This window comes from Muscardinus avellanarius (assembly GCF_963383645.1).
Source record: "Muscardinus avellanarius genome assembly, chromosome: 18".
Classification (NCBI taxonomy): domain Eukaryota; kingdom Metazoa; phylum Chordata; class Mammalia; order Rodentia; family Gliridae; genus Muscardinus; species Muscardinus avellanarius.
In genome coordinates, this window is record NC_137804.1 from 18,983,570 (window position 1) to 19,004,168 (window position 20,599).

The 20,599-nt window shown below is 40.7% G+C and overlaps 1 protein-coding gene across 2 annotated transcripts in view; it reads left to right on the forward strand.

The window, feature by feature from the left end:
• ZNF385D (zinc finger protein 385D) overlaps positions 1-20,599 on the forward strand; it is a gene marked incomplete at both ends in the record, with an annotated part of 986,415 nt that overhangs the window by 834,745 nt on the left and 131,071 nt on the right. For both annotated transcript variants that reach the window (XM_080715614.1, XM_080715615.1), the window contains one exon: positions 7,716-7,826. In XM_080715614.1, coding sequence (XP_080571740.1) covers positions 7,716-7,826 — 111 coding nt within the window. The remainder of the gene's footprint in view (positions 1-7,715; positions 7,827-20,599) is intronic.

Consider the following 20,599-nt stretch of genomic DNA (forward strand, 5'->3'; position numbering starts at 1 on the left):
TTTGAGGTTTGTAAGTCATTCAAGCAAGTTACTGAGCCTGTATGAGTCATGAGAACCCCAAGTTTGGGTCTGTTTGGCAAGAGTACAGATAACTTGAGAACCCCCAAACTTGTAGTTGGCATCTACAAGAGGACAGTCTTATGGAGGAGTACGCACTGATGGAGGACTGTGGAATGTACACTGGCTCTCAGCCCTCACTGCCAGAATTACACCACAATCTGGCAGTACATTTTTAAAAAAACTCTTTGAGAGTACCTGTTAAAACTTCATCTGCAACATAAAGATTTAATTCCTAGATAGGTGTCTCAGAGAAATGACTGTTGCATCCCACAGAAAATGTGCTCAGAATTTGAAGAGGGGGAATACTGGTGCAAGTGCATTCCATCTCTGAGCTATGCCTCAACCCCCTTTTTTTTTTTGCATTTTTTCTTTTTATATGGGGGCTCACTGATTTGCTGAGGGCCTTACTAAGCTTCTGAGGCTGGCCTCAAACTTCCTGTCTCAGCCTCACAAGTACTAGGATTACAGATATGCACCACCTCGCCCAGCCTCATAGGTATTTGTTAATAACTTATTCATAAAGATTCAAACAAGCCTGGCATGATGGTACACATCTGTAACCCTAGTACTTGGGAGGCTGATACAGAAGGATCATGGTTTAAATCCAGCCTCAGAAACTTAGCATGGCCCTCTGCAACTTAGTGAAACCCTGTTTCAAAATAAAAAGAAATAAAATAGGACTAAGGGTATGATTTAGAGGTAGAATGTCCCTTGATTCAATACCTGGTGCCCCCTACACAAAAAGATTAAAATGGAAAACACCTCATATTTACATCAACAATTGAACAGGCAGACAATTATAAGAAAATCACAGTGGAATACTCTATAGCAGTAAAACGAGCAAAGTACTAAAAAATACAATATTGAATGAAAGAAGCCAGACAAAATATATATACTGTGACTACATTTTTAAAAGTGCAAAAACAGGCAAAAATAATATATGGTAACATCCCATAATAGTGCTTACTGCTAGAGTGTATTGACTGTGCAGGGGCAGGGCTAGGAGCCTCCTGAAATGTTAAAAATTCTGTGTTGAGATGGTGGCCACGTGGGAATATGAATATGGTTAAAATATTGTTAAGTGATACACTTAATTTTGCACTTATTGTGTTTAAGTTATATATCCATTAAAAAAGGGAAAGCACACAAATTGCAAATTTCTCAAATGGACAACTTTGTGCTGGGGTGAGATTTTTCAGGATTATTTTTAAATTAGTACTTTCTAATGTGTGAAGATTCAGCAATATGAGCACAAACTTTACTAATTTACTAGGTTTATGTCATAAATAACCAATATTTTATACTCAGTATCAATAAGAGACTGACGCATATCAACATATAGCTATATTTAGTAAATTACCAAACCTGTGTGGGTCATGATGCGGTCACATTCTGCCTTTTCAAACCCAAAGTTGAAAAGTCTTCCTCTTCCTGGATTCTAGTCTGCAAAACCAAAGACTGTAGAGAAGTACAAAGATTTATTTTAAACCAAGGAAAGATAGAAGATTCAAAACAGTTCCCCCCACACAGGGGAGAAGGATGGCTGAAAGAGAATAACCATTGAAATTCCTGAAAGGTGAGCTGTTATTTCTTCTTATGGTGTCCTCATCCGCTCCTTGTATTTCTTCAGAATTACTTCTTGGGGATTCAGTGTCTTTTGCTCAATTTCAATCTTTAATTTGACTCCTTATCTCATGGGCTGATGGGCTCTCATATCCTCTCTCCCCAACCCCAACCCTTCTTTACACAGGTTGTCCTCACAATGCAACCAACTGAAGGGGCTGACATTTTGTTCTGATTTCCAAAGTCCTTGCCTGGTCGTTGTTACGTTTATATCTTATTAACTTTCTTCTTTAGGCAGGTGGTTTCTTTTAACCCTTCCTATTTGTAAGTCCTCTGCCCTGCCTCAGTGAGGTCTCATAAATCTGCAGCCAGTTGATGCAGATTACAAAGTCTGATGATGGTAATTCAAGAAATTCAGGGCAGGGCATGAGGCTGGTGGGTGTTAGCCGGCTCTGCCGCTTATTCTTTGTGCAAAATTGGGCAAGGAATTCAAAGAGCTCCTCCGTAAGTTAGGATAGAAATAAATGCTTCTAAACATCAAACACACAGTAAGTGTCTGCAAGTATGACCTTTAGAATATTGTCGCTAGCCAGTGTGATACAGAAATACCAGCTGAAAGAGACAACCTTTAGATGTGTGGACCCCTAAACTCCCTGGCATTTAAGTTTTTAAGTCTTTGGTTTTAAAACTCAAAGCCACAATCATGGTAGGACAGGAGTAGAAGAGGAGGTCTCTTGGAGCAGGAAATGCAAACTCAGGGTTAAGCTTCTTCCCCTCTGAAAGGACCACAGGCCTCCTAGGGAAGGGAATCCAGGGCTACATGCCCGCCATCACCCCGAGAAAGCCACTCGCATGCCTATTTATAAATCCATTTAGCACAATGCCCAAAGGGGAGGTGGTGAAAACCCAGGCCTTAGATAGAAATGCAAAGGTCCTTAAGCCTGAAATGAAGAAAAACATATTCATTTGGCTCTAAATAAGGCCATAGGCTGAGTTTGAAATTGAATTTTCGCCTCGAGTTTGGGTGAGCATATCAATAGGTTGATTTCTTCTCTCTTATTTGCTGGTATTGGGGAGTTGCCACATGGACTTAGAAATTCTACCCTTTAAAATATCCCAGTTGAAAAATCAAACAAATAGACCACAGAATATCATATAGATTTCGCCATTTCTTTAGTTTTTAATTCAGTACCTGCATGGCTTAGACTGGATGTGTCTAAAGATTTTAGGCATCCTTGTCTTCTATGTTATTGCAGTTTTAGTGTCTTTAGGATTACACAGAAACCTTAATATTTCATTCATATTTTAAAATTATTTTCTTTGCCTATATAACTGTTTTTCAAACCAAATGCAGTGAACAATAATGCTAAATTAAAAACAAACAAAATGGCAAAAGTTTTGGCTACTTTTTTTAGACATCATGTATTAAAACATCTTTATTATAGCATGTGTCCGATTTGAACACTTTTCTATGCACTGTGAATATCTAGGCTAGAATCCAGATTTTCTACTACTTGTTTAACTCAAGAACCTCTCTTTTCTTTCTTACCATACATATTGTACTCTTGAGACTGATTTTGTAACAAAAAGAAAACTCCTGATGATAATATACACACACACAGTAAGATGTGATTATTTTGACAGGACACATCTATTCACTCTTGGGGAGGTAAACCAACATTTAAGACTTTCACTGTAAGCAGAATATTTGAATATAATAGTAAATAATTATAACTCTAGCTAAAAAGATCAAAGTAGTTATATTTCCATTGAATTTATAGTTAAATTCTACTTTTAATTATGCAACATTGTAAAATCATTTAATTAGCATTTAACGATGGAATTGCCTCATTTTAAACTTTGACCTTTTATAATTACGCATGGAAAATGTTATATATGTGTATATGTTAAAGATATTGTATATTTCTTCGTACATCTTTGAGATTATTGTTTATTTTCATTAATACAAATGTTAAAACTTGTCTTCTTTTCCGGATTCTTTAAATGATAACAGATAATTACTTTTGGTGATATGGTTATAGTTTATAAAATCTAATTTTAAAATATAATTCAGATAAGTGTGTGTGTGTTTTTCCCCCTTATGCATACTGGAAGGCAAAATTGTCTCCAAAGAAAAAGAATGTATCACTTTGCATCTTGAAATCTGATTTCATAACCCCAGTGATCAGAGCATCATTCAATTCAAACAAAAGAATTTAATCTAGAGAAGATGGCACATTTGCATGAAGCATCTTGTTCCAAAATACCTCCTACACAAATTTGGATTGAATGTAGTCATTGCTCCCCAGTGTGACTGAAAGATCCAAATAATACCCTGCCCACCAATATATGATAAAATTCAGCACTAGGTATTTTCAGAGAGCCTCTTTGATATAAATATGCGGTACAATTCTATCTCACAGTATTATCATAAGATAACTTTAATATTCTTGAATGGGGTGTCTGCATAATTCACCTTATCCTCTGAAAGAAACGGGCCCTGTTTATGCACAGAGCAGACGCAGCAGAACATGACGAGGCATCCGCTCAGCCCCTGACTTCTTCCTGCTTTGAATTTCTCTCTCAGCTCATGGCTGGAGGGACACTTACCTCTGCAGTTGTAGTTATTGAAGTCTGTGATGACGTGTTAAACGTGGTGTAAGAATCGTCCCTAGGGAGCAGAGAGAGGCCTGCTGTATCAATCCGTATTCATGCATGTATGAGGTTGCTGGCCGTCTCAACCTCTGGGCAATGTTAATTTGGTTTTGGTGGAAATTGAGATGAGCTGGGGTGGAGGAAATCTCGGAAGCTTGGCCAGGAAGGGAAACTTGGCACTATGTGTAATAGAAGCTTCCTGTATCATGCCCTGTAGCCCTTCGTACTCTATCCTACAGCAGGCCCAGGTGAACTGAAGGATTCTGTCATTTTATTTTTTTTCTTGTGATATTTTATTTTTAATATAATTTATTGGTGCATTGTAATCAAACATCACAATGAAATACAAGACTTGTGAGGATATCCAAGCACACATCATCCAGTTAGCCTTTATCCAATCCCCATCCCACTCCCTCCCCTTCCTTAATCCCATCATTGATTTAGTGATTAACTTTGATATCTTTGTTTATATATATCATGTGTTTTAACAAGATTCCATCCTCCCCCATCCCATTCCCTCTGATTGGTCACCTTAACTGCTCCTCCATAGGGCCCTTTCTTCAACTAGATCTCCTCCTATTACCCATTTCTTCCTAGTTTTTGCATATTAGGGAAAGCATCTGATTTTTATTTTCTGTGATATTTCTCTGTGTATACCGCATTGCAAGTTCCGATCCCATTACTGTCCAGATCATAGCACTGAAATTGAATATAAGAATAAGTCTAGATTTCAAGCTCATTAGAATTTGAAAAGATGATAAAATCTACTGCAAACAATGCAAATGCCCATCCAACTGACAAGTGTACAAATCCATTGTTAGTTATCTACACAAAAGGAATACTACTCAGCAATGAAGAAAACAAGCTACACGAGACATATAACAACATGGATAAGCCTTAAAAAGACAAGAATGAGTGAAACATGCTAGAAACAGTGACCAAAAACTATATAATGCCATTTATAAAACTTACAGAAGACACAGAAATCTACTACAGAAAGCAGACCAGTAGGAGGCAGAGAATGACCATAGAGGAGCACAAGGAAACTTTTCCAGGTAATGGAAAGGTGTCTTGTGATAATTATAATGACTACATGCTTTTGTCAGATCTCATCAGCTTGAGCTTGCACCTTTCACACTGATTAATTTTATTGTCTATCAATGATGCCTAACTATAATCAATAGAAAAGACAAAATGGTAGAATTCAGTGTTATGTGAGGAAGAGATTATATTATATATATATACATACCTGGAGGTGACTAGAAAACCCAGAGGGACAGTTCAAGTTACATTCAGAATCGGGGCAAGGATTAATGTCAGGAAATAAATTCAAAGGGGATGTGGAAGATAAGAATAATTTTACCCAGGAGTTGGTCATCTCTGTAGCTGTTACGTATGTAAACATATAGCCTAGCGCACCCAAAGGCATTTGGGAAATGCTGACTGCTATTACTTTTGTTGCCATGGTAGTTATTTAAAAGAGTAAGCACGCTAAAAGTGCCTAGAGAGCCTAATAAGGAATCATGAATACCGAAGAGACAGAAACCTCCTCCTGCCACCCGAAGGAAAGGACCTAGGAATTAACTAGTTCCAATGATTTTAAATGTGCAAAATGAAGGGAATTTATCAATGTCTTATTTAGAGAATTAATGAACCATTATGTGTAACAGAAGCTAACTATAAGGCATCGTTTCTTAGACACATTCTTGACTTTTGTGTATGTGTATGTTAAATCATTTCAAGCCACGGTGAGGACTCTCATAAGAGCTTTGAGCGTGCAAAGAGTAAGAATTCCTAAATAGCTGGCATTTAACAGAAGCCATGGAGATATATAGAGGGATGGGTAGATAGATGATAGAATGGAAATTATGGGGAATTTTTTTTTTGAGCATGAGAACTGGGTAGCTTGCCAACAGTGATTATAACAGTGTGAAGCCCAGGCCAACCTTTGTCTTCACATGAACTGTAATCTAGAACGCATAGAGTGAACATCTATTAATTTTTTAATGCACACAGAACCGATCATATGAAGAAAATGTTATGAATTAGCGCATTTAAACCTCATCACAGCTTTGAAATAGACACAGATAATCAAAGAAGTTGCACAAGTATTAAGATGAATGGATCACAAAACTGTGGTATAAACACACAATGGAATTTTACTCAGTCATCAAGAACAAAATTATGTCATTTGTAGGGAAATGGGTAAGAGGAGAATATTACGCAAAGTAAGATAATCCAGTCTCAGAAGGCAAATAGTTGTCTATTTTCTCTCCTATGTGAAAGCTAGAGAGAGCTTGGGAAACAAAAGAGACTTCAGGTGAAGGCGTAGAGACTTCAAAGGAGTGATGGGGTAAGGTTTAAGAGAGGAAGGAGACATAACGAAGGCAACATTTTAAATAATGTTGTATACATATATAAAGTTATCAATACCAATCTCAATGACATGTGCAGGGAAGCAGAGGTTGAAGGTGGGGGATCTGGAGAAAAAACACATTATATACTGTGGGCATGTATATTCCTATCCCTCTGGATTTCATTACAATGCACCATTAAAAGTATAAAAATAATGCCCAGAGTAAGCATAGCCTTTTCCTTAAGGACTCTGGAATGTGTTTTTCAATGCAAATAAAGTCTAAATTGTGAGGGGGGGGGGAAGAAGAAAAATAAATAGAAATTCTATCCAAAACTCTAGCACTTGAGAATCACTGGTGTGAATCACAGGACACAGCTTGGTGAGGGGACATTAAGTTCCATCGGAGCTGCTGGATGCTGACATTATATTTTGTGGTTGCTTGTTCTGTCCTGGGATAGGACTAGAGAGATGGCTGCCATCTGGCCATCTCTAAGGATAGCCTGCAATTCCATAGGATATCCACATATCGTGGGAGGCCAATAAATGCTTGTTGTATTATTTAATTAATAGTCCTGTGTGTGTTGATTCTTCGAAGGCAGGACTTGAATAACTGTATTTTTAGGGCCCAAAACATACCAAAACATAGCATAAGAGTAAAGCTGGATAAGAGCGTAGAATTTATTTTCATAGTTACCCCACTGACCAAGTCTATTTTGGTAGCCCATTTTGGGGGGCGATGGTGGGTGGCTGGCATTGGCAAGAAGTTGAGTTTTGATAAACCTTTAATTATATTTAAGGATTATCTAACCACAACAATTGTTGATCCGAATTGAGAAAAGCACTTAGTATGCAGACTCTAATGGGGACATTTTTCATTCCCTTATCATCCTGAGCTGAGGGCTTATTGTTATCTTTTTTTTCCAAGAAAGTAGAAATACCTTTTCTTAGAATAAAAATGCTCTTTAGGATGTGAGCAAGAGATGGAAGCTGTACAGATCTGCTCTTTAATGAAACAGGCAACATTCCAACGGAACTGACAAGCTTTTATTTCTGTTTGTTGTTATTTTTTTTCTCATTACAGATGGACCCGATTCAGAAAGCGGTAATAAATCACACATTCGGAGTTCCTCTTCCTCACCGAAGAAAGCAAGTCATATCATGCAACATTTGCCAGTTGAGATTTAATTCCGATGTAAGTTTATCATTTAGTATTTGCTGAAAATGAAAAGTATTATGCAGTTCTAATCTTACAGGAGGCATGGTTTCTTAAACATTTTTTTCTTCCCATAACTGAGCATGTCAAAATGCAAAAATGGCATTTGACTCCATCTGTACTTTAGTTTGGGGTACATTATACTATGCCTGGCTGTGTACTATAGAAATAAAAGTTGCACATACACAGTCTTATATACTTGCAGCTTAATGCCATTTTTTTTTTTTTTACTATCATGGAAGTATTAACTGTAAAGTAATATACTTTGTTTTTTTTTTTTGGGGGGCAGACAGTAACACTTAGGTCCAATAAATTTTTTTAGTAAATTACTCCTCTGAAATAAGATAGGTACAAAATTATATTTCTTTCTTTTTGTATATCTGTAATATTGGGGATTAAACCCCAAAACATTATATCTCCAGGCTACACCGCCACTCTCACTAAGTTGCAGGGGCTGTCCTCGAACCCACAATCTGCCTGTCTCCGCTTACCAAACACTGAGATTTCAGGCATGCACTACCACGCCTGGCTCCAAATCATATTTCAAGGCCAAGAATTTGGCTTTGCAAATTCTAAGCCGGCCACGGTGGCCCCGATTTCAGACCAGCTCTATGTCCTGAATTGTGTCTGTGTTACAGATCTCAGGTTACACTTCTAGGAGTATTAGCATTTTAACACGGAATCCTAAAGACTCAAATTGCTGAAGTCCCCAGTGAATAACACTTGAGTAGAGAACATGATAGAAGGAAAACAGTTGTGTACTTAGCCAGCGATTTGCACGTTATTCCCTGAGTTATTCACACCTTTTATTCTTTTGGGGAGAGCCAGGGTAGGTGGACTGTGGCTCCATGACCGTGGTACTAATTTTAACTTGTGGCCAATATGAAAAATATTTACCATCCCTTCCACTCCTAAAACTGCTTTAGTGTGCAGATTTTGGTGATGCAGAAGATAGGGGGCATGTTAGTTTACAAGTAATAGTAATTGAACACCATTCAGACAGACAGTGGATAGCCCCATGTACAAAAATGGATTCCTTCAGGGAGATATTAGTATGTCCTAGGTTGATATTTGCAATAACCAATAGATGTAGATTCTGGAGAATATCAAGCATGCTAGAATTTAATCTCCATAGTCAGGTGGGTCTCTTCAATGCTCTGATGATGAGGATAGGACATAAGCTCATCAATCATAGGAAATCAATGTGGCATTAAAAAAGTGGTTTCTTCTGGGGGGACAACATGGTGTTTGTATATGGATTGCTTTTAAGTCAAACCTATTAGAATATTCCTTCTATTGGTTTAAGTAAAAGAAAAGATTGCCTCTATAGCACCTGTCTTAGTCCATGAAGGCTGCCTAAGAGAATGCTATATACCAGGCAGCTTAAAACAACAGAGATTTCTTAATCACAGACTCAGAGGCTGAGAAGACCAAGGTTAAGATGCCAACAATTTTGGTGTCTAGCAGGTGCCTGCTGCCTGGTTATAGAGGGTGTATTTTGACTCTGTTCTCTCACAGTAGGAGTGAAGGAGCTCCCTTGAGCCTATTTTATAAAGGTACTAACTCACTATCATGAAGGTTCTGCCCTCATCATCTAGTCATGTCACCCTCCCAAAACTCACTTTCTAACCTAACCTAAGAGATTAAAATTTCAACACATGAGTTTGACAGGAATATAAAACGTTCAGACTGCAGCTATCCTCAAATGGTATTAGTTGCTTTAAAAAAAAATGCACCAAATACATATCATTTAACTTAAGAGATTCTTTTTAATTTGTGTTTTATTAGTGTTGAGAACCTTGGCTTGATTTGAATTTTAAGAACTTTACCTTAGCCAGGTGAGGTGGCACATGTTTGTAATCCCAGTACTTAGGAGGAATTGCAGATTCAAAACCAGAGTCAGAAACTTAGTGAGAGTCTCAGAAATCTAGGGAAACCCTGTTTCAAAACAACAAAACAAATAGGTCTGGGGGTACAGCTCAGAGGTAGAATGCCTCGGGTTCAATCCAGTTCAATAGTTCCTTTTATTGACATAATAATGACACCGGTCGTTTTATCCAAGTCTCTAAAACAATTTATAATCATGTTGGACACAATGACCTTCACCTCTAATCCCAGAACTTAATAGACGAGACAGGAGGAACTCAGGTAGGAGGCCAGCCTCAGCAATTTATCAAGACTCAGAAACCTAGAGAGACCCTGTCGGGTAAAAAGAGCTTTATCCTATAGTTGTTGGATTTATTTACAATAAATAAATATGAACGTTAACGAAGCACTGTATAATAAGAGGAGACATTAACATATATTCTTACTTCTATGGAAAGAGAGAATAGCTATTTGCTAATGAAATTTCAAGGTGACAGAGAACTTGACACGTATTTATTAGGGTCAATTGGCTTTTCTTCTTACAACATTGTTGTCAGGGGTGTCTGGCATATGGTAAAAGAAATATAGCCAAGGTATTCAGAGAGCTTGAGCGCCTCAGTTTGGGTCACAATTAAACTACTTCAGGCTTGACCCTTCACTGGGCAATTACTAAGTTAGCTTTTTACTGGGACGGTAGCAAATTATCCAGAGACATAGCAGCCTGAAACAACAGAAATATACTACCTTTTGTCCTGGAGGTGAGAAGTCTGAAATGGGTCTCACTGTGATAAAATCCAGGTGTTGGCAGACTTACGTCCTCCTGGAGGCTCCAGGGTGAGAATGCAGTACTTTACTGTTTCTGGCTTCTAGATACTGCTTGCTTTGCTTGGCCTGCGAGCCTCTCCCATCTCCCAGGACTGAAATGGCCTCTTCAGTTGTTCTCACTGCTAAGCTCTCTGCTCTACCTTTCCCTCCTATATTTACACACACTTGTGTCTACCATAGGTGCACTCATGTACCCAGGATAATTTGCTTATTAGCAATTTAGCTGAAGCTCAGTGTGGTGGCTTGTTCTTGTAATCCCAGTACTTGGGAGGCTGAGAAAGAAGGATTGCAGGTTTGGGGACAGCCTCAGCAAGGAGTGAGACTTGCATAAACCTTGGGAGATCCTGCTTCAGGATAAAAATAAAATAGGGCAGGGAGTGTAGCTTAGAGATAGAGTATCTCCAGGTTCAATTCCCAGTACAAGAAAGATAGGAAGGAAGGAAGGAAGAAAGGAAGGAAGGAAGGAAGGAAGGAAGTAAGTTAGTTAGTTTATCAGCAACCTTAATTCCATCTGTTAAGCCTACCTTCCTTTGTCATATAATCTAGCTCACCCATAATCTCCAAGAATTCAGATTTATACACCTTTGGGAGGCCATTATGTTTTCCACTAGAGATATTTTTGTTTTCATGTTAGACTTAGATTTGAACTGAATGTCCTAACCCCTTGAACTGTCAGACAATTACCCAAATCTAGTTTCTTTGGTCTATGCTGTATGAACTGGCTGTATATGAATTGTCCTCATGGTTTTCTTTGTTTTTGTTTTGACACATAAATGTAAACTTTGCCATGTAGTGCTAATTTTTAAAATTACAATTTAATTCATTTTTTAATGGAAAGATCTAGCCGTTGACTTCTAAAATGACATAGCAACATTTTAATTATGCCTTGCAAATAAAACTTGATCATCACAGAATTAGTGTATAAATTAACTTTCTTCTTGTTTGATACTGGGGATTGAACCTAGGGCCATTTCTCTGCCAAGATATACCCCCCCCAACCCTTTTAATCTTTTTATTTTGAAACAGGGCCTCTCTAATTTTCTGAGACTCTCACTTATTGCAAAGACCTTGAACCTGTGATCCTCTTATCTTGTCTTCTAAGTACTAGAGTTTGTCCACCACACCCGCATGAGTGTAAACTTTCTTAAAGACCTATAAGAGAATGTACATGTGTTGTTGTTATGTAAATAAGAACTAGAAATAATACATTTTTTTACTTGTAGAACAGTCATGCCCATAAATACTAATTTAAAAACATAAATACTAATTTAAAAACATTTAAATAATGAATGCCATCACAATTGGATTTACCAACTCATCGATGTATAAGAAAACCACCTCTATATAAAGAAAAGAAAAAATAGGCATATACATCATATGAGGTTATCTTAATCCCAAGAAAAAACTTCCTAATCCCAGTACAAGTACCCTTTTGTTATTTTCAGGTAAATCTCAATTTTGTCTTCTTGTTTCCATTTTTAAATGTAGAATCACTCTAGAAAAACAACACTGTAATTCAGTTGTATGCTTGGTTGAATCCTCTACCACATAGAAATGCATTTCTGCCTTATGAACCTTTTTACATTTCAAAGCTTCTTCCCCTTCCAATGAAAATAATAGCTTGTAGTTCTTTTCATCTCTGGATCATGAAAATTCAATTTCCTTTCCCTCTAAGCTTTTATTTATTTTTTTAACCCTTCATATTATAAATGGTATAATTTGGTATTTTGCCATACCTATTTCCCATATGACACAGTTTCCAACGTGGGCCCTGCAGATAGCTTTGAAATGTCATAAATTATTTTGTATGCATTTAAATCAGATTGCCTGCTCCCGATACAGGCTTTTATTCTTGAATACAAATCTTTTCGACATTCATATGGAATGCACATAGGGTGATGCAGAAAGCATCCAATTAAAAACTTAAAGATTGTAATTTGTTCAATTATTTTATCAGCATCTTAAAATAAGCATAAATTACCACGTGGCCTGGGCAAGTTAGTAAGTATGCCTTTGAGCGACAACTGATAGCAGGGCCAACATAGTTGTAAGATTATTAAGTGAAGCAGAGAATGAATATTCAAATAGACTAGGAAGTAACGTCTCAGGCTCCAAATTAAGGAATATAAAATTCTAGCAGCTAGTGGTATTCTAGTTGACCTCCTAATGATAGAATTTCACAGTGTTTCAGAGGTAAAAGAGACCATTTGATGATTTCACATGTGCAAGTTGGGGTACGGAGAGTGCAGATTGCCCACAGCCATTGGGCCAGTCACTCACTGGGCAGAAGCCCCGTGCATTTCTCCATTGTTTCTCCCTCACCTGTGGCAAGTAAATTTATACACTAATTCTGTGATGATAAAGTTTTATTTGCAAGGCATAATTAAAATGTTGCTATGTCATTTTAGAAGTCAATGGCTAGATCTTTCCATTAAAAAATGAATAAAATTGTCATTTTAAAATTTAGCACTACATGGCAATGTTTACATGGGTCCTTTCGGAAGGTCCAGCAGATGCTACCACCCTGGCACGGATGCAGTCAGGCTATCCTGGAGAGGAAGCCTGAGGAACCTTTCCCTTATGGAGTCAAGTGGATAAGATGAGAGCCCTCGGGAAGCAATTCATTGTGCAAGGCTTCACCCACACACTGTCCTGAGCTCTCTCCAATGTGTTATCCACATTCATTCGCATTCCCAAGTGAAGCATAAACGTGGTGCTGAAAGTTTAAATATGAGCTCACATTGCTGAACCATAGCGCAGTATAATCATATGTTCTTTATAACTCAGGACGTCATGTACGTCGGGGAACTCTTTGACCAACCAGAAGGCGTAAACGACATTAGACGGCAGCGTGGCTTGGAAGCCCCTGACGCTTCGAAGGGGAGAACCTTGGAATCACTGTCAATAAAATCAATACATTTTCCAGTGGCATTATAAAGTAGAAATCATTATTATCGTTCTGCCTTTTTGAACCCAGAAACATGTAGAAACTCAGCAATGCATCTGAATTTAATTCATATCTCTGTTTGTAACCAAGTTGTTTAATATAAGGAGATGCCTGTATTTTATTTCTTTTTAAATGAACAAATTAGGAAACAGGCACATAACGTCGACTTTAAAAACTTTTTAATATTTACTGATAAGTAAAATAAAAAATTAATGCGAGTAAAATAAAAATAATGTGAGTACAGCGGAGTGTGAAAAACACGAGAGAGGTCCGGTACACATGGCATGTAAAGTTTTAATGGCGCGGCTCTCCCGGGGATCAGGGCGAGGCACCGTGGGGCCCGCGCGCCTGTCCGAAGCTTGAGGATGTGGGCTCTCCTTTTCAAGGTATGCATCTCGCGAGATGAGGGTTTACTCGCGAGAACGCCCAATTCTCGTGGGGGTTTCAGCCCCTCCCTTGCCCTGCAGAGGTCATGTGACACAAAGTCACATGAGTGCAGGACCCAACTTATCATCCCGGCCTTTTGATGGTAGGGATAGCGGATGACGATTGGACCCTCTAGCTTCTTCCTGCTGTCAAGGGGCGTGGTCAGGGGCCCCAGGCCGGGAGGAGTCGGGAGTCCAGTCCCCCAGAAGGGGGTGCATAGCTGCAGTGCGAATTGGAGGTTACCCTGGACAGCTTAGTGATGTGCGCTTGAGGAGGCTTGAACAGGCAAGGGCCTTTTCCAAGAGAGCAGTCTGATTGGTAGGCGTGGCTTTACCCCACTTCAGGCAGGCTCCTGGAGGTAGTCGTCGTTGCAGTCCTCCACACCTAGGTGGCGCTCCAGAGGGCTGAGCCGCCACCGCCAGCTGAAGGGCAGCTACCAGGGATCTGCTTTTTGGCAAAGTCGGAGTGTACGCTCCATTTCCGCCTGTTTCTCTCTGGAATTAAAACTTAGATGCCATGTTAAGGTTCTGTCAGCTGCGACGGACCTATACTCACAAAGAACGCGTCCCGGGGCTGGTGTCCGGCAAGAATGGCAACGCAGACTCCCCATGGGCAGAGGGTGTCGCCCCAGCCCCGGCGTTTCCCACAGCACCTAGGGCGCGCCCACGCGGGCCACCCAGCAAAATTGCAGTCTGGCGCAGGCCAAGATGGCGACTGTGACATCACCAGGCAGCGACTACGCGCCATCACAAAATGGCAGCTGGCGGGAAAATAAATGGCAGCTGATAGGGGAGAGCATTTGGAGGGATACCAGACTGCTTATAAAAGTTCCTAACTATTCCTGGGCCACCACAACCCATTTCCCAACTCGTATCAAGGCAGACAGGCTCTCAGGGCATCTGCTAGTATAAAGGTTCGACTTCCCATAATTGGTCACGGGCAGAAACGAAGAACAGGAAATGGGCGTCCCCGATTTCCCTGCTCAATTGTTCGGAAACGGAGGTTAAGAGATAGGGAGGAACGTCTTCATTCCTTCTCAAAACCGGAGGATGACCTGGTCATCCGCAGGGTGGTCCCAGTGGACCAGGGGACAATGGGTCACCAAGCGCTTGGATTTTGGGGTCCCAGTGGACCAGAAGACCCAAGTCCGGAACCCGCTAACCAAGGGAAGGAGGCAGTTTACCGGAGTGAAGTGTTGCCAGCCAGTGCTGGCTGCGACAGAAGCGCTGAGAAGCTGCTGGGAGCGCGGTGGAGCTGGGGCACGCAGATGCTGGTGGCTGGTGTGGATGGCACTGACGGCTGGCACAGGCGGGATCAAACGGTGGCACGCAGGCGGCATGGCTTGTTCAGTTTGTGGCGTGGAGACAAAATGGCTTCCAGGCATGCGGCAGTCGCTGAGGCTGGGCCCCGAGGAGCACCGCCAGTGAGCCTGGCTTGGGCAGGCGAAACGGAGCAGCAGCAGCTAGTAGAGCTACGCCTGGCGCGGGTGACTGTGGCGGACACCGAAGCCGGCTGTGCGCCGCCCAATGAGCCTGGCTCGGGGCAGGCGGGGCAAATCGGCCAGAGGTCCCGGCGGTGACTGGAGCGCCGAGCTGGAACGGCGGTTTTAGGAGGTCCAAGCGGCAGGCAGAGGTCCTGGCCCATGCAGGAGGTTGGCAAGCAGAACAGGTGCCAGCATCACCCAAGGAGCCTGGCTCCGGGCGGGTGGAACTGGCGGCCGGCGGAGCCTGCACGCCCTGGCGGTGGTGGCTGCGGCCGTGGTGGCAGTGGAAGATGGCCATTGGTGCTCCAGAAGAGAGCACGTGGGCGGGAAAAGATGGCCACCGGCTCTCAGCAGAGCACAGGGCCGGAATGATGGCCGCAGACTCTCAGCAGAGTGCGGGATCAGAAAGATGGCCACAGGCTCTCAGCAGAGTGTGGGGCCGTAAAGATGGCCGCGAGCTCTCAGCGGAGCTCAGAGCTGGAAAGATGGCCACCGGCTCTCAGCAGAGCCCGGGGCAGGAAGAAGGCCGCCGGCTCTCCCGGAGAGCGCGGGGCTGGGGAAGAAGGCTTATGGTCCGGGCAGGCACGGGGCGGCAGCGGTGGCAGTGGTGGGAGCAACGCCTGCAAGCGGAGCACTGGTGTGGGACCTCGCAGTCGAGCTGCTGGCGGGTCGGAGAGTCCAGGGCTCAAAAAGAGAGTAAAAATAAAAAGAGAAAAAAGAAAAAAAAAAGAAAAAAATGGGGAGGGACCCAAGAGTTCTCCCGGTTCGGCACCAAATGATAAGTAAAATAAAAAATTAATGCGAGTAAAATAAAAATAATGTGAGTACGGCTGAGTATGAAAAACACGAGAGAGGTGGGGTACACATGGCATGTAAAGTTTTAATGGCACGGCTCTCCCGGGGATCAGGGCGAGGCACCGTGGGGCCCGCGCCCCTGTCCGAAGCTTGAGGACGCGGGCTCTCCTTTTCAAGGTATGCATCTCGCGAGATGAGGGTTTACTCACGGGAATGCCCAATTCTCGCGGGGGTTTCAGCCCCTCCCTTGCCCTGCAGAGGTCATGTGACACAAAGTCACATGAGTGCAGGACCCAACTTATCATCTACATTTTATTTATTTATTTATTTATTTTGCAGTGGAACCCAGGGGCATTCTACCTTTGAGCTACACCTCAGTCCTATTTTTTGTTTATTCTTTATTTTGAAACAGGTTCTCATTAAGTTGCAGAGGGCCTCACTATGGAGCTGAGGTTGTCCTTGAACCCCGATCCTCCTGTCTTAGCCTCCCAAGTGCTGGGATTACAAGTGTGCGCCACCATGCCCGGCTAACTTTTTAACATTTAAATCAATATTTTTGTGAGACTGAGGTGTAAAGAAAATACTTAAAAAGGGGGAAGTAAAAAATAGCAGTGTTTATTTGAAAAAAGAACTATTCTTTTTATTGCTTTGATTTTTATAATTTTATTGATGCATTGTAATCATACATCATAGTGAGTTTCAAAGTGATACAGACACTGGGCGTGGTGGCGCACGCTTGTAATCCCTGCGCTTGGGAGGCTGAGATAGGAGGATCGCACAGGTTCGAAGCCAGCCTCAGCTACTTAGTGAGGCTCTCAGCAACTTAGTGAGACCCTGTTTCCAAATAAAATACTTTTAAAAAAAGGTCTGGGAATAGAGCCTGGAGGTAGAAAGCCTCTGGATTCCACCCCCCAGTACCACCTTAAAAAAAAAAAAAGTGATACAGACATATACATGCACTTTCTTTTACTTCTCCTACATCTCCTTATTTTCTATTTTGTCTTTATGAGCTCACTTCAGCTTTATAAGGGAAAAAGAAAGTGTTGCATCTATTAGCTTGTTAGAACTTTTAAGTTGCATGTTTCTTTTCAAATTATAATACTTATTAAGGTTTGTTACGGTTTTCTAAAAATTTCCCATTTCTGGGTATGCCTGCAGTCCAAAAAAAATGCCCAGGAATGAACATTTTTATTTCAGCATTTTGCATTTTATTGAATATCTAGTATAAAGGTGACTAAGAATGTGTGTGTGTGTGTGTGTGTGTGTGTGTGTGTGTGTGTGTGTTGTGCATGTAATCCCAAACTTGAGGTAGCAGTCAGGGAAGCCAAGTGAAATGGTAGGAAAATCAACCATCAGAAAGACACACCATGCTCTCTAGAGGTACGTTCAAATTGGTTACATGTCTTTGGGCTCTTCTTTGAACTTGCAGGTTCCACAGTCAACTACTTTAAGATGACTACCATACCTTTCAGTGGTGTTGTAAGAATTAAATAAAATACAATATGCAGCCTATTGGGTCATGAACTGTGTAGTGAAGGATGTTCAAAGGCTATTTTTTTTATTTCATGAGATAATATAGTTTTGTTTTTCCCCCTTTGAGTGTTAACTTTTTAAGACATGTCAAAGTTTGAAAATGCCTTTGCCATTTTTTTAAAAAAGTACCTAAAGTGATCCAGTCCATATTTAACATGCCTAAATTTAGTATACTTTTCTGTTGATGTTACATATTCATTCCTGTTAGGTTTTAATTTTTTTTTTTTTTTTTTTTTTTTTTTTTGCGGGTCTGAGGATGGAACCCAGGGACATTCGATCTCTGAGCTATACCCCCCCCCCATTTTTTATTCTTTATTTTGAAACAGGGTCTCACTGAGTTGCAGAGGGCCTAAGTAGCTGAGGCTGTCCCCGAACCGCGATCCTCCAGTCTCAGCCTCTCAAATGCTGGGATTATAAGCGTGCGCCACCACACCCGGCTTAAGTTTTCACTTTCTAAAATATGTAGGGACAAATCCTCCCCAGAAAAACTGTATCTATTAAAAAAAAAAAAAAAACTCTTAACCTCTTCAAGTCTGTTGCTGGTGCTGCAATGTCCCAAAAGACTTTCTGAGGGACCCAGTTATAAATTAAATTTTCGGGCAGCTTTGAAGCATCTCTTCCATAAGAGACTGTCCTCTGCTAGTTTTCAGGACTCACCGCTATTTGCAGCTTCGGCCTGAGTATTAAAGCCTTCCCACTGGGTGCTTTTTCTTCTTCAAAAGCTGTTCTTTGATAGGGTCATTCACTTGTGTGTGTGAGAGAGAGCCATCTGAGGACCTGGTGAGGTTTTTCTGGGATGTGGGGTCAGCCCTGTGTGACAGGCTGGCTTTGGAAAGTATGCCAGTGGATCTTAGGCTGCAGACACTGTGTTTGAAATACGAGGTGACTGGAGAGTTCCCATCAGAAGGGCTTATCCTTTGCGTGTGCATCTGGACATATTTTATCCCTCAACCCTACTGTCTTCTCATTCCTAAGTGGCACCTACCTACAGTTCTGTTGAGAAGCCTCAGAAAAACAAAACTTGAACAGAAGGACCAAGTAAGTAAAATTGTGTCTGGCTGTTAAAGATTTCAGGAAATAATTAGCCAGCCAAGAGAATTGGAATCTATGTAAGTAGCAGGCTTCCTTGGCAGGATTTTAAAAATAAAGTCCCAGCTATTGGGTTATTTCAGGATTCTCTGAATCAGGCATCGATACTCCAGAGTTTCATGTGGGGACATAATGAAGGAGAAGAGTCTGAGAATGGAGAAATCTAAGAGTATTTGTTTCTCTAAGTTTCTTTATTTCTGAAGAAAATCAAAATAACAAAATTAAACTTTCTGTCGACTTCTAGGCATAGAAAACTGGACCTTAAGTGTCTAGAAACTGATATTTTATGACTTTTATATATACATATATGTATATATGTATGTGTTGTATATATATATACATATATGTATATATACATGTATGTATATACATATACACATATACATGTATGTATATATACATATACATGTGTGTGTGTGTGTGAGGTGGATGTATATGTAGTTTCAAATAAGGAATATTTGCTTTCCTATTGAGTTCTGTGAGCAAGTCGGGAAGCTGTGTTCTTTTAGTGCACCAAAGATGTCTGAGAAACCTTTCTGTTCACTTGTAGACTTCGCAAGTGGCAAAACCAAAGGCCAGGATATTTTGTTTACTTTTTCACAGTCACTAGGCTTCAGAAACACTGGAAGGGACAGCAAACAGGATTCTCAAGTCCCATCATGGTGAGGAGAGATTCATTTTGAGACTTGTGTTGGCCTCGGTTGATAGTTTTCTACAAAGACAATCTGCTACGCATGTTCCACACACACTGTAGAAATTGATCAAGGGTAAGGACCAGTCGTACACGTTTCAATTGCTAGAATACAGAAACACATTTCAAAATCGAGAGCCACTTAAAAAGCAAAACTATCCTAAGTATTGGAGGGAGCAGGAGAGACTGTGTTGGGGGGCTGTGGCGTTGAATGTAAGGAGTTTGAGAGGAGGGTTAGGTGTGGCCAGGCGTGGAAAGGCAGACTTGGTTGGAACGAACAGGGTGTAGTCATGAAGCAAGGGATGTGTTTCCAATGCGGAGAACTAAGTCCGTCAGTCCCCAGAAGATGAGTCAAGTAGCCATCAGTGTTGAGAATTCTCTACAAGACTTAGGTACCACTCAGAAGAGGCTGGGAGAATTCGTGAATGAAGCGCTCGAGGCTGGAAACGTTTGTCTTTATTGCTGCGACCAAAAAAAAAAAAAAAAAAATGCAGGTGAAATGAGAATCTCAAAAATGATCTGTTTCGGCTTCACTGGGAAGCGTTTAAAATAATGGCTACATTTTGATAAAAATGACTTTTAGCTTTCCTTTGCCTCAGTGCCTAATCCCTCTGTAAGACAGGATTCATATCTTTAGCCACAGAGTCCCTGAAACCTGAATGTAAAAATTCTCATCTTGAAAGGGAAATGAGTATGTGGAATTAGGCCGGAGCGTGGTCTGTGAGCAGATTTTTAAGAGTCCAAAAGCTTCCTTTGCAGCAACCTCTGAAATTTGACTTATCTAAGAAAAAAATTAGTAAAACCCCAAATCCCCCAATTTTAACTTGATGGTGATACTTGGATTCAGAGTACACCAGCAACCTCGTTATCGTTTGACTTATGTAATCTTTATTGGCCACAGGATAATATCCTTGGCATTTCAGCTGCTGGGGAGTTACTTGTTGTACATATCTAATAAAATACACTCAGTTATTTTGTGTCTCCTTTTACAATCACCTGCATTAGTCAAAGTATAACTAGGCTTTAACAAAACTTGTAAAATTCTGAGGTAGAAACAGGATTAATAGTCATCAGTAATTAAAAGTCTCAAAGATAAA